The sequence below is a fragment of the Schistocerca cancellata genome, chromosome 1 (genome assembly GCF_023864275.1).
Source record: "Schistocerca cancellata isolate TAMUIC-IGC-003103 chromosome 1, iqSchCanc2.1, whole genome shotgun sequence".
NCBI classification, from domain to species: domain Eukaryota; kingdom Metazoa; phylum Arthropoda; class Insecta; order Orthoptera; family Acrididae; genus Schistocerca; species Schistocerca cancellata.
Genome location: NC_064626.1, coordinates 754,432,811 through 754,448,092, shown reverse-complemented (window position 1 = coordinate 754,448,092; position 15,282 = coordinate 754,432,811). Strand labels below are relative to the sequence as shown.

The 15,282-nt window shown below is 38.0% G+C and overlaps 1 protein-coding gene across 2 annotated transcripts in view; it reads right to left on the bottom strand.

The window, feature by feature from the left end:
• LOC126186242 (cation-independent mannose-6-phosphate receptor) overlaps positions 1–15,282 on the bottom strand; it is a 628,020-nt gene that overhangs the window by 261,063 nt on the left and 351,675 nt on the right. For both annotated transcript variants that reach the window (XM_049928195.1, XM_049928194.1), the window contains exon 20: positions 13,824–13,897. In XM_049928195.1, coding sequence (XP_049784152.1) covers positions 13,824–13,897 — 74 coding nt within the window. The remainder of the gene's footprint in view (positions 1–13,823; positions 13,898–15,282) is intronic.

The following is a 15,282-nucleotide window of genomic DNA, read 5'->3' as shown; positions in this document are numbered from 1 at the left end:
ATTTCATTAGAACTGTTGTACGTGCCATATTTTAAGCCAAAGTCTAAAGAATAATGTCAATTTTTTTTTTCTTAAGTAATGGCAGCTTGCTTAATCAACAATGTTAAGTCTGATTCATTATACTGACTACATTGATGGCACAATGTAATTAAAGAGACAGAACTGTCAGTATCTCTTGTAAAAATTTTAAGGTCTGATTATGTATATAAATCTATTAATATGTTCGTAAGTACAAAAATTTAGCATTTTTAATTTATTACTGTTAAGAGGGTACTTTGAAATTTAGCACTGCAGACAACTCTGTAAACTTTTTCAGCAACCGATGAGGGATTCCAAGAAGGTGGGAAAAATGGATTAAGGTAAAAAAATATGTTTAAGGAAAAGAAAACATAACCAAAATATCTTTGTGCATGGCCTATTCTCCACCACAGTTTAAAAAATATGAACAAATTTCTCACAGACATCTGAGGGATGCCTGCTTTAAGAATTCTTTGTACATCAAGTCACAGGTCTTACAACTAGTTATTGGATGTACTAAATATACGGCTGTGCAAAACCTTTGAGCTCCCTTTCAAACTTACACGTGTGTTACAACAACCCCTTTCCATCTCACAGTTTTCCATGTATCTTGCAATCTTTATTCTGAAAACTACGTGGTAAGTTTCCCATTGCTTTCCACATATCTAAATATGTCATGCCTTAAATACTTACCTTAAAGATGACACACTGAGTTACAGACAGACACTTACACATTCCTTCACACCTCACGCACACATAACCATCATTTCCAGCAGCTCTGACCACAATGCAACTGTCGCATGGTATGGAAGCAGCAATCTGGATGGAGCAGGAAAGGGATAGCTGTGTACTGGCAGAGGGAGAGAAGAGTGCCATCTGGCGGAGTGTGCAGGCACTAGCTTGCAAACAGGCACAGCATCGGGAGGCTGTGGGGCAGGAAGATGAGGAAACACGGCAAAAAAGGAGAGGAGTGGGGAAGGGAAAGACTAGTGAGAGACAAGAATAGGAAGGAATCTGTTGGAACAGTATGTTTGTTACCATAGGTTGAGGCAGGGATAATTACGGGAGTGAAGTATGTGTAGTAAGGATAAATCTTATCTGCACAGTTCAGAAAAGCTAGTGGTGGAGGGGAGGATCCAGATGGCTCTGGTAGTACCCACTGAAACCAAGCCAGTTGTGTTCAGCTGCATGTTGTGCTACAGACTGGTCTACTGCTCTTGCCCGCAGTGGACATTTGTCCTGATGCATAGCCGGTTTATATATGGACCAGCTGAAGTGGATGGAAGAGAAGGTGTAGAGGCTGCGAATGAATGAAAATAGCATTTCTTTGCCCCGAGTCCAGATCATGAAGATATCATCACTGACCGTGAACCAGTCAAGGGGTTTGGCATGGTAGGAATTATCCTCTAGGTGGCCTGTAGTCAGGTCAGCATAAGACGGTGCCACAGATCTATTTGTATACATCCCCCTCAAAGGAGATGTAGTTGTGATTTAGGATAAAGTTAGTAGGGTGTATTAGGAATGAGGTGGTAGGTTTGGAGTCCAAAGGACATTGGAAAGGATAGTGTTCAATAGCACTAAGATCATCATCATAACAGATGTTGGTGTATAGAGAGGTGGCATTAAGGGGAGTTGGAACGTCCTATCTCGACAACGTTAAATTTAGTGACTTGGCTTCCCTGCATTTCAGGAACCACTGTAGCCATGGCATGAAACTTTTACAGGACATTAAACTGTATGTTCTGAGTCTACTGAACTACAGCAATTGCATTTCAGCCACTGCTTTCAGAAATACAATTTTTTAATTACATGGCTAAAATTTTGTGTACTTTTTTGTATATTATCCAAAATAATTTTAATTATACATAACATTAAGTTGTTCTTTTAGTTCAGTAGACTCAGAATATGTATGTTATCACTCCCTGAAAATTTGAATATTCTACTTGAATTTGTTTCTGAGATTTACGGGGAAATGCAACAGTAAATGTAAATTTTCAGGAAAGGCGTCATAAGTTTCAAAAGACAGTATCTCACTTAACACATGCTCTCCCCCCCCCCCCCCCCCCCACTCAAAAGCACCCTGCACCATACTGTATATTATCCTCTTGATCTTTTTCCAAGTGTTTTCTTCTTTCTGGACGCCTTAGTGGTCAACTGTGCTGCATACTCGGTTTTATCAATGCGAACCTTGTCCATCAGTTAAAGTTCTCTGATGCAATTTGCTCCAATATTAATTCCCAAATGCTGTAGCAACAGATTCCACAGCAGCTCCAATAAACCCTGCATACTTGTCGATTTTACAAGGTGGGCGTGCCATATTCATCACAGCACACATTGTTTCTGCTGCAGTGTGTCCTTTACCGATAGCTCCCAATCCATAAAGCCACCTAATATTTACTTCAAAATAATTATCTTTACACTTATCATAATTCCAAAATGAATGAGCATATTTACAACTGGCACAATTAATGATAAGTTTCCTGGCTAGTCCATTTGATACCTCACTGTCTTCATGTAAACTGACTGGCCCTCCACATATTTTACAACACATACGCTCAACTAACACCCTTATTAGGAAATGTAAATCTATCAGAATATAACCTAACCTACCATTTACATCACTTTTGTTTGAAAACTGTATCACAACATTTTATTTTAATCTTTAAAGTGTTAATGGGTGTTTCTCTAGATACTGACGAGTTTGCCCGCATTTCATTGTCTGTAACTTCACATGCCACATGTTGAAAACAGTGTTTCCCTTTATTCAAAAATCTATTACCATGAAACCCATGTTTCTTAAAAACATTTCATTTTGGTGTCATACTTTACTTTTTGAGAGATTCACCAATCTATTTGTCACATTTCCTTGGAAAAATATTAGCTCTTTTACATACAAAGTGTGTTTATACTATGAAATGATACAATACTGTTTTTGACAGTGCTACCGATACAAACACGTAATTTAACCTTCATAACACAACAATCCACAGCCCTTTATATAAAAAAATTACCGATTTTATTAGATCTTGAAGTAATGCATGCAAGTTCACAACCCTGGTCCCATACTTTCATGAAATTTTGAAGACATACATATGTAAATAAATATAAAATTTGTTTGTTTCATATATTTGTTTATTTGCACTTTCTTTGCTATTTAGTATTTCTCTTTCATATGATATGCAAAAAAACAGTCTCCAAGGTGTAACGCAACTCCACAAGACTATCACATTAAGTTTGTTGTTCTCCTTTTTTTGTTTTTGGAACACACATGGCAGTTTCTTCATTTTCGTTTATTCATTTCAGAAATAAGTATTACTTGGTATTACTTTATGTGACTGGAAAGTGTGTCAACTGGATCATTAGTAGACTACGCAACATAGAGGCAACCTCCAAGTTTTGCTCAGAAGCAGGTACATGGTCTTTTATCCACGAATCAGGCACTTTCAATAAAAACACAGAGACTCTTGTGTTCTGTATTGAAATATTGCCATGTACAGAATGCATTAAATAATGTGCAATTAAAGAGGTACATGCAAACCTTAATTGACCATTTTATAGTTTTTCTGTGTATAGGATAAAAACTCAAATATTGGCCAGCCCGTTCTACTCCTTTCATGCATTTGTTGTTGTCTAATACACTTTCACGTTTTTTTAAATTGCGTAATTGGTTTTTCTACATTTTCTTTGAGTGTCAATCAAAGTGAAATTATGTATTGTAGAGATCATTTGTATAGTTTTAGTTTCCTAAGCTCTCCATACCTGTGCAAGGACTTCACCTCTCCGTTGATGACAAGCTACAAACACACTGACTTTTATGCGCTTTAATTTTTCCGGAAACCCTCTATTTTGCTGTATCGTTCCACAAACTCGAATTTTCTTTTCAAGTAACTTCTCTGAAAGTTCCACTCTCCATATGAAGGTTGGCATCACTGGTTTTGCTAAAGGCTGTCTAGTGCCGGAATATATCTTGAATGAGGAAATTCATCCTGTACTCTATAATCACAGAGCATCTGAATGGGTATGCCATATTTAGTAATTTTCGACGGATTGTAAACTTTAAAATTTAACCGTCAACGCCACAGTATCATTCCTTCATCAACTAAGATGTTTTGTCTTAGATTAAAAGTTTCTTTAAACTTTTTGGAAAAATAAATAATTATGAATACCACTTTGAAAAGCAGGACAGCATTATCCGGTTTATTGTTGTTGTCAAAAAAATGGTAATATTTGTCTGAATCGGTTGCGGGACATCGTTTTGCGAAATATTTGTGTGTCTATCAACGGATTTGTTGACCAATAATCATCGACCTATGCTTTTAATTCCCATAAAGATAGCCAGCCCAAACCAATTTCTACGTTCGGGTCTCGTAACGTTGACAAATTTGGCATATTCTTTATCCAGTTTCCTTCTATTGCAATTTTGATTATAGTACTTGCTGGTTTCATGGCTAATATATTCAAATAGACCATTCCCAATATATAATTCTATGATATCCTGTGTATCATTGGGAAATAAGTTGGACAGAGAAGGAAGTCGGCTGTGCCCTTTCGAAGGAACCATCCCAGCCTGGAGCGATTTAGGGAAATCACGGAAAACCTAAATCAGGATGGCCGGATGCAGGATTGAACCGTCGTCCTCCCGAATGCGAGTCCAGTGTGCTAACCACTGCGCCACCTCGCTCAGTCGAAAGGGGATCCTTCAAGTTTATTATTGGTCCTCGGTAAATCAAAATCTGACCACTGTGCACCGTCTGATTCATCCAAATCGGTTGGGAACCATACTGTTCGCCGAACTCTTCTTGGATGTATTTCACTATCTTCCAACGATTCTGCTTCACTTTCATTTTTTTTATATCCAATGTCTTCTTCCCAATCGGTCAAATCATCTGGAACGTCAGCCGAGACGTCCGCGCATTCATCGTAAATAATCATATTGTCTCTTTTGTCTGCATCATATTGTGTCTTTGTCTGCCATGATGAAAGGGCACAAGTACTTCAAAAAACTTATTGACGTGTATAACTTATTGTTACCTAAACAAAACATCAACAGAATGCAAAAGATACTAAAGTGCTGTTGCCGGCCACTATGGGACACTATGCTCACGACACTACAGTGGTGTCGCCGGCCACTGAGCGATACTACGCACACAACACCACTGTGGTGCTGCCGGCTGTTGATCACTATTTCGCACACAATACCACTGTGGTGCCGCCAGAGGGCATAGTGTTAACAGTGACGATTAGGGTTCTAGGAAGTAAAGGAGTGGGGATGGTGGAGAGGCGGTGAAGGAAGTGGTTGGTATCTTTGACATGGAAGGCTAGATTGTGTGAAAGTGGTTGGAGATTGTGTCAACAAGGGGCAAAATTCTTTCAGTGGGGTCACAATAATCAGTCTCAATTTTAAATGTGCCTACCTGCAACTTGCGTGTCATCTTTTCGGTAAATTATGATCATCTTTTCCGTACATCATGATATTCCAACCTGGAGTTTCTATTAGCTGATCATGCCTTAAATACTTATACAAGGTGACAGTTGTCACCAGATGATTTAATACAAGTCTCTTTCAACTCAAACTATTGCAATCTACGTCTGCTTGAACCTGTTTATTGTTATCAAGCTTTTGTCTGCCTCTACAATTTTAATCCTCCCTCCTTCACTTCAGGTTGAGTTCCCAATCTACTCATTCAGGATGTACAAAACAGCTATTTTAACACACACACACACACACACAGATAGAGAGCGCACACACTTTTGTAACACTTCTTTCCAGTGACTTGTATTCTTTAGTCTGTACTGCTTCCTAAGCCCCTTCGCATCTGGATAAAAAGGCATTCTGAAAATTGCACAGTCTAATACAGAAAGTAATTTATCTCACACATCTGACAATCAAACAAAATGTACCAAATTTGGGAAGAAATGAAAGCATACAGGAGTTTGCTGGTAGTCATGCATATTCTTGCCAGTGTGGAAATGAGAGGTGCCATATCTTAATGGATTTATATTGAATATAAGATCCAGTCAATAATAATTATTTTAATGTAAAAATTTTAACAAGCATTTCTTAGCAGTGAGCCATTTAAATCTTGATTTTGAAGACTTGGGCTACAGCCATCAGTTGTCATGATTTGGTTCACACATTCTACAATTCAACTCATTTATTTGTTGTAGTATTATTAGAGGAACATTATCACAGTCATAGTTGTCAGTGTTTAATGTTTTGTTGATAGACACAGAGTAACAGGATAACTCTATTACAAACTACTGCACGCATATATGTTAAGATAGAAAAGGCAATGCATATCCCATGGTTGTCTTAGGGGAACCATTTGGCATTCACCTAAAGTGAAACATGGAAGAAAACATTAAAAACTATAGACTCACTCTTCTTTAATGTGAATTCTAAAACTTCTGTGCTGAACTTGGTTACATATTGTTTATGTTATGTAACGAACTGTTATCCTACACTCTTGTAGCAGCTGAAGCACCAAACAGTAATTGATGAATGGAATAATTTCAAATTAAACTTTCATTCCCCACTCTCGCTACTGTATTCCAGCCAAACCTTTCCACAACAAATAAAAACTGAACTGATAAAGCATTATGAATTAATTCATACTTCCTTGCCTAATCATATCAGTAATACTAAAAGGAAACACAGCATAGCAAAACCACATCACAGTGTCAATTATTACTTGCACCATTTAATATACAACATTACTCTAAAGTGGTGTAAATGTTGTCATTCCTGAAGTTCCAACATTTATTGTTTCCTACTCTCCAGAGGAGATATACTTTGAAGATGGGTCATCCTTTTTGACTGGTGATTACCTACATCCACATGTGTGGAATCTTTTCTCATCACATGCCTACTATGTCTGTCAGCAATGCTCTGTAGTTTGAAAGTCACAAGGATGTGCATTTCCAACACCAAAATGAAGAAATTTAATTTGTTCATATTTTCTATCCTACCATTATGATGTGCAACAATGGTGATGTATGAGAATTTATTCCTCTTTTATATTATCAACAGATATTGTCTCAATTTTCTAATACTGAGAACTTAGGAGTGCTCTAGGTTTTACTTGGGAAGAAACTTTCAGTAGCCATGTCACATAAATTAGTCGTCATTGTTGACAATTGATTGCAACAGTAGTAACTGTTATCTTCTGGTCTTCAAAATGATTTTGCTATAAAAGTTTTCCATTTTTCCATTGTGAGTTAGTATCTCATACCAAGTTGGCATCATTCTTGTTGTGGTCTTCAATGTGAAGACTGGTTTGATGCAGCTCTCCAGGCTACTCTATCCTGTACAAGCCTCTTCATCTCAAGATTAACTACTGCAGCTTACGTCCTACTGAATCGGCTTACTGTACTCATCTCTTCGTCTCCTTTTACAATTTTTACCCCTGCTTCTCTCCCTCCAATATCAAACTGGTGATCCCTTGAGGTCTCACAATGTGTCTTATCAACCAATCCCATCTTCTAGACTGGTTGTGTCACGAATTCCTTTTTTTCCACAATTTATTTCAGTACCTCCTTATTAGTTACGTGATCCAACCATCTAATCTTCAGCATTCTTCTGTAACACCACATTTCAAAGCTTATGTTCTCTTCTTGTCTAAACAATTTATCGTCGATGTTTCACTTATATACATGGCTGCACTCCACACAAATATTTTAAGAAAAGACTTTGTAACACTAAATTTAATGGTCATGGGTGACTGGAATTCGTCAGTAGGAAAAGGGAGAGAAGGAAACATAGTGGGTGAATATGGACTGGGGCAAAAAAATGAAAGAGGAAGCCGTCTGGTAGAATTTTGCACAGAGCATAACTTAATCATAGCTAACACTTGGTTGAAGAATCATAAAAGAAGGTTGTATACATGGAAGAATCCTGGAGGTACTAAAAGGAACCAGGTTTTAAATTGTAAGACATTTCCAGGGGCAGATGCGGACTCTGACCACAATCTATTGGTTATGAACTGTAGATAGAAACTACAAAAAGGTGCTAATTTATGGAGATGGGACCTGGATAAACTGACTAAACCAGAGGTTGTACAGAGTTTAAGGAAGAGCATAAGGGAACAATTGACAGGAATGGGGGAAAGAAATACAGTAGAAGACGAATGGGTAGCTCTGAGGGATGAAGTAGTAAAGGCAGCAGACAATCATGTAGGTAAAAAGACGAGGGCTAATAGAAATCCTTGGGTAACAGAAGAAATATTGAATTTAATTGATGAAAGGAGAAAATATAAAATGCAGTAAATGAAGCAGGCAAAAAGGAATACAAACGTCTCAAAAATGAGATCGACAGGAAGTGCAAAATGGCTAAGCAGGGATGGCTAGAGGACAAATGTAAGGATGTAGAGGCTTATCTCACTAGGGGTAAGATAGCTACTGCCTACGGGAAAATTAAAGAGAACTTTGGAGAAAAGAGAGCCACTTGTATGAATATCAAGAGCTCAGATGAAAACCCAATTCTAAGCAAAGAAGGGAAAGCAGAAAGGTGGAAGGAGTATATAGAGGGTTTATACATGGGCGATGTACTTGAGGACAATATTATGAAAATGGAAGAGGAGGTAGATGAAGATGGAATGGGAGATATGGTACTGCGTGAAGAGTTTGACAAAGCACTGAAAGACCTGAGTCGAAACAAGGCCCCCGGAGTAGACAACATTCCATTAGAACTACTGACAGCCTTGGGAGAGCCAGTCCTGACAAAACTCTACCATCTGGTGAGCAAGATGTACGAGACAGGTGAAATACCCTCAGACTTCAAGAAGAATATAATAATTCCAATCCCAAAGAAAGCAGGTGTTGACAGATGTGAAAATTACCGAACTATCAGTTTAATAGGTCACAGCTGCAAAATTCTTTACAGACGAATGGAAAAACTGGTAGAAGCCGACCTCGGGGAAGATCAGTTTGCATTCCGTAGAAATGTTGGAACACGTGAGGCAATACTAACCTTACGACTTATCTTAGAAGAAAGATTAAGAAAAGGCAAACCTACATTTCTAGCATTTGTAGACTTAAAGAAAGCTTTAGACAATGTTAACTGGAATACTCTCTTTCAAATTCTGAAGGTGGCAGTGGTAAAATACAGGGAGCGAAAGGCTATTTATAATTTGTACAGAAAACAGATGGCAGTTATAAGAGTCGAGGAGCATGAAAGGGAAGCAGTGTTTGGGAAAGGAGTGAGACAGGGTTGTAGCCTATCCCCGATGTTATTCAATCTGTATATTGAGCAAGCAGTAAAGGAAACAAAAGAAAAGTTCGAGTAAGTATTAAAATTCATGGAGAAGAAGTAAAAACTTCGAGGTTTGCCGATGACATTGTAATTCTGTCAGAGACAGCAAAGGACTTGGAAGAGCTGTTGAACGGAATGGACAGTGTCTTGAAAGGAGGATATAAGATGAACATCAACAAAAGCAAAACGAGGATAATGGAATGTAGCCAAATTAAATCGGGTGATGCTGAGGGAATTAGATTAGGAAATGAGACACTTAAAGTAGTAAAGGAGTTTTGCTATTTAGGGAGTAAAATAACTGATGATGGTCGCAGTAGAGAGGATATAAAGTCAGGAAGTCGTTTCTGGAAGTATTTGTATGGAGTGTAGCCATGTATAGAAGTGAAACATCGATGATAACTAGTTTGGACAAGAAGAGAATAGAAGCTTTCGAAATGTGGTGCTACAGAAGAATGCTGAAGATAAGGTGGGTAGATCACGTAACTAATGAGGAGGTATTGAATAGGATTGGAGAGAAGAGAAGTTTGTGGCACAACTTGACTAGACGAAGGGATCGGTTGGTAGGGCATGTTTTGAGGCATCAAGGGATCACTAATTTAGCATTGGAGGGCAGCGTGGAGGGTAAAAATCGTAGAGGGAGACCAAGAGATGAATACACTAAGCAGATTGAGAAGGACGTAGGTTGCAGTAGGTACTGGGAGATGAAGAAGCTTGCACAGGATAGAGTAGCATGGAGAGCTGCATCAAACCAGTCTCAGGACTGAAGACCACAACAACAACACCACTTAAGTCTACATTCATTGTTAATAAATTACTCTTTATTGGAAATGCTTTTTTTTTTTGGTCATTGCCCATCTACATTTTATATCCTATCTACTGAAGTAGAAAGGATAAGTTATTTTAATACCCCAATAACAAAACTCTATTACTTTTAGTATCTCGTCTCCTAATCTAATTCCCACATTCCACTATCATTGTTTTCCTTTTGTTGATGTTCATCTTATATCCTCCTTTCAAGACATCGTCCATTCCTTCAACTGCTCTTCCAAGTCCTTTGCTGTCTCTGACAGAATTACAATGTCATCGGAAAACCTCAAAGTTTTTATTTCTTCTTTGTGAACTGAAATTTCTACTCCAAAGTTTTCTTTGGTTTACTTTGTTCAATGTGCAGATTGAGTAGTATCAGCAACAGGCTACAAAACTATCTCTATCCCTTCGCACCCAATGCTTCCCTTTCGTGCCCCTCCCCTCTTGTAACTGCCCTCTGGTTTCTGTGGAAATTGTATGTAGCTTTTTGCTGCCTATATTTTACCCCTAGTACCTTCATAATTTTGAAGACCGTATTCCGGTCAACCATGTCAAAAGCTATCTTGTAAGTATACAAATGCTATCAACGTATGTTTGCCTTTCCTCAACCTACTTTGTAAGGAGAATCATGGGGTGTATGCCCACATTTCTCCAGAATCCAAGGTTGGCTTCTACCAGTTTTTTCATTCTTCTGTAAAGAATTTGTTTTAGTATTTTGCAAGCATGACTTATTAAACTGATAGTTCGATTATATTCACATCTGACAGCACCTGCTTTTTTTTTGTAACAGGAATTATTGCACTCCTCTTGGTGTCTCATGGTATTTCAGCTGTCTCTTCCATCTCCCACACTAGATGGAAGATTTTTGTCATGACTGACTCTCCCAAGGCTAGCAGTAGTTCTGACAGAATGCCATCTCATTCCAGTGCCTTTTTTCGATGTAGGTCTTCCAGTGCTCTATCAAATTCTTCTCACAGCACCATGTTTTCAATCTCACCTTCATCTGCATTCTCATCTATTTCTATAATATTGCCTTCAAGCTCATTTCTCTTGTACAGACCTTCTATATACCCCTTCCACCTTTCAGCTTTCACTTTACAGCTTAGTACTACTTTCTCATCTCAGTTCTTGACATTCATACATCCGCTTTTCTTTTCTTTTCTTTTCTTTTCTTGCCTTCTTAATTTTCCTGTATGTGGTATCTACCTTTCCCATAGAGAAATATGCTTCCAAATCCTTATGTTTGTCCTCTAGTTGTACCTGCCTGCCAACTCATTTTTTAGATGTTTGTGTTTCCTTTTACCTGCTTCATTTGCTTAATTTTTATATTTTCTCGTCATCAAATAAATTCAGTATTTCCTGTGATATCCAAAGATTTCTACTAGGCCTTGTCTTTTTACCTGTTTTATCCTCTGCTGTTTTCACTATTTCATCTCTCAAAGCACCCATTCATCTTCTATTGTATTCCTTTTCCCTGTTCTAATCAATCATTGCCTAATGCTTCCTCTCAAATTCTTGCCAACCTCTGGTTCTTTCAGCTTATCCAGGTCCTTCCCCATTAATTTCCCACCTTTTTGCAGTTTATAAGCAAAACCATTTACAGTTACATAGCACCTTCTGTACACGGGTGTGTTTGCATATCTAGCAGCGACAGAGACTTGTTAATTCTTTAAATGCTTAGCTATTCACCTGTTTAAGTTTGTGCGACATGTTACATACATTATAGATCTACGTTAGCCAAAGTATACGTTGCAATTCTAGCAGACAGTGCAACTCTAATACATAATGCGATGCAAGTATACAGTTGCACCGTATACTTTAGCTAAGGTGGGTCCATGATGTATTTACCATATCATGCAAAAGTAACCATATGGACAAATGTGCATTTTATTGTATATCATACACTTTAAGAAGTAACTAGGCTCTGTGAGTGCTACATATGCAGACATGCCAATGTGCACGAAGTCTGTTTAACTGTAAATGGTTTTAATTTTGACAAACCTATTTTATCCACTATAATGACAAAATGGTGTGAGGACTAACTCACAATGGAACACGTTCTGCAACAAAAAATTTTTCAAGACCAGACAATGATAGTTACAACATTCAAAAGAGGTTACCAAAAATAAAGACTTATTTATGCAATCTTGGCTGTTGCAACTTTTTAGCTGAACAGATTGTCCACCCCCCAGTACCTGAATGGTCAGTGTGATGGATTGTAAATCCTCTGGGCCCGGGTTCGATTCCCAGCTGGGTCGGGGAATTTTCTCCGCCCAAGGACTGGGTGTTGTGCTGTAATCATCCTCCTCCTCATCAACTGCAGGTTGCCAAAATGGCGTCAAATTGAAAGATCGGCACCTGGTGAACGGTCTACCCGACAAGGGGCCCTAGGCATATGATTAAAGAAATAAATCTGAACAGATATTGTGTTTGCATAAAGTTATACCCAACATTTGAACCGTGATTGGAGAGGAAGAAAATAATAGTAGTTTAAATGTGCAGACAAAGTTCACAGATTTTTGATTCTTAATGATCTCTAGAAATTGTAGAAATTGTTTTTCTGCACATCAGTAAGTTTTAAATGCACCAATCATTCATGGTTAATACGTGAAATTACAGCATCAGCTCAAGTTCAGCAAAGTTGATTCTTTTCCACAAGTATTTTAAACACACTTATGCAACTGCTCCTCACTCAAATCAAAAAGCTATGATCAAAATTACTTAAAAGCTTTTGCGGATGGACTGGTAACAAGATACTGAAATATTTTGTATATAAATTTATGCTCTTCTCGAACCGCTTAAAAACATTGAGACAGTAAAATTTCTTCACTTCTGAATCTGAATCTTCGCTACTGAATAGGGAAAGAAAAAAGGGCTTTGTTGGGTGTAACTTGCAGTCAATTCTGCTACTAGGTCAGCATTCTTCAACATTTCAAGCTTCATAAATCCTTTGGTTTTTCTCTCTTCTGTCAATAAACAGCAAGTGTTTGCATGTTAAATTAAAACCCCCAACTCCGCTGCATTGGTATGGACATGACACTGATGATCAATCAGTAGCAAACTGGCCTGACAGACTAGGAGCCCAAGGGCAACAATAACGGCTCCTCAGATTGGCGAGTGTGCTGGTAGAAAACTGACAAATATTATAATAATTCAATGTTCTGCTTTGCATTCCTTTACTTAATAGCTCACAACACAAGAACTACAACGTGTAACGAAATGACTCTATACATTTGTTGCAGTCGTGTTACAGTTGAATTTTCTGTAGTCTTCCAGAATTCCCTGAGAATTCAAGGTTTCCCACGCAAACTACCTATGGCTTTAGTACTATGATGTAATATGGGCAGATGATGGTCAAAACATTATTTGCGTATCACAACTACCTCTATTTCAAACAAGCAGAAGAAAGGAATGAATGGTACTATTCTTTCAAAGGTCGAAAATCGTTATGTGGAAAAACGTCATGTCTAATTTGTTGGAATTCTACTGGAACATTTTTGTTTGCCAATTAGTTTGTCCATTTTTCTACTGTTTTCCATTCCATATGTTTGGAAACAGATAGAACCTTGCATAAAATCTCAAGCCAAAGCATGCACATATTACACAAGTATAGCATTCTCTGTAACCATAATATACCTACCAATTCCATATTCTTTTTACTGAATTACCAAGAAAGCTCTCCACCTACCTTGCAGGTGAAACAACAGCAACTAATTAAAGAGTAACAGTAATGGCAGGTTTTACTTACACTCATTATATACGGGTCTCTCGCAGTCGCAGCATCACTGCACATAATTTGTATGTGAGCACTCGAGTTTTTACCTACCAAGAAACAAGAAAAGATATGTTTCCTTGGAGTAAAAGAAAGAACTGAGTGGAAAAACTGAGTTTTTTGCCATATAAATTAATTTCACAAGTATAGGTCTCTTAAAATAATCCATACATATTGCGTACACAATTATATTATACTAGTGAGCAGCGAAACTGGCAGCTGGAGGGCAAGTATAGAAGGTACTCCCTTCCACCTTTTCTGTATGCTTTCCCCTCCTCATCTCGCCCTACACCTCAGTTGTCGCAGGTTGGAAGCCTTTGGTCTGCACTAGTCATGTGGAATGTGGTGAACTATTGCAAAGCCATGCTTGCAGCAGCAAGATGAAGCACAGTGTTGTCACACTGAACCTACTAACAATAAGCATTCATTCAGTAGTTGCTTCCTACAATGCTACCTGTGTGGCACATGGGGCAGAAATGAAACTAAGATTACAGTGTGTGCTTAGAGTTATGGACTAAGCTGCACTAGGCCAAAGGCTTCTCACTGGCACTTACCAATGAGGGGGAAATGAGGAGGTAGGAGAATTGACCTATCTTGTCCTAGCTACCATTTTGTTGTTCACTAGTACAATGAAGTATGTTGGTAACAGATTGCTATTATCATTCGCCTGTAGAGACTATCACATGCACTTTTAAGCCTTAGAAATAATTATTGTTTATGGTATGTTTACTGATGAGGTTCATTACAGTCTTATTGCAAGACTAAAGATCGTTCGTTAAATAAATTGAAATCAATAATTACCAAAATATTGAGTTGTGGTCCTGATGGGTAATTAACATCCTGTTGAAAATAGGAGGGTTTTACAGAACATGAACTATACTTCTACATACTCTTCAGATTTTCTGTGATATTGTCCCACTGTGGGACAATACTTGAACCATATTCCCTTATCTGTATCCATTCCCTTACTGTAGCCCTACTATTTCTGGGAGGGCATGAAAAAGTGAAATCACATTCGTGTAAGTCAACAGTTCCAGTAGGGCAATCAAGTGCCTCTTATCCTAAGCCTTAAGAAGTTTTTCTGCTATGTTGGGAGTATAACATTGGACACTGTGAGAAAACAAAACGCATTCCTTTGTTCAGAATCCAAGACACCTTTTATTGGAGATTGTGTGTGTGACAGTATGCTGCTATGCTTATACTTTGTCCCCTGGAGTGAATTCTAACAGTAGGTGCCATCAGTTATTTGTCAGGCACCTGCTCAATAAATTCACCTGGTTGTCTCAATCAAATATTTCATAAAACCTTCCTTATTATGAGCAATTATATAATTTGACTATGTCATGGAATGTTGCCCAATCTCCTTATTTAAGCATAAACCACTTCCAGCTCTACTGTTCCTGATATAGATCAATTGCTACAGTCTGTCCAACAA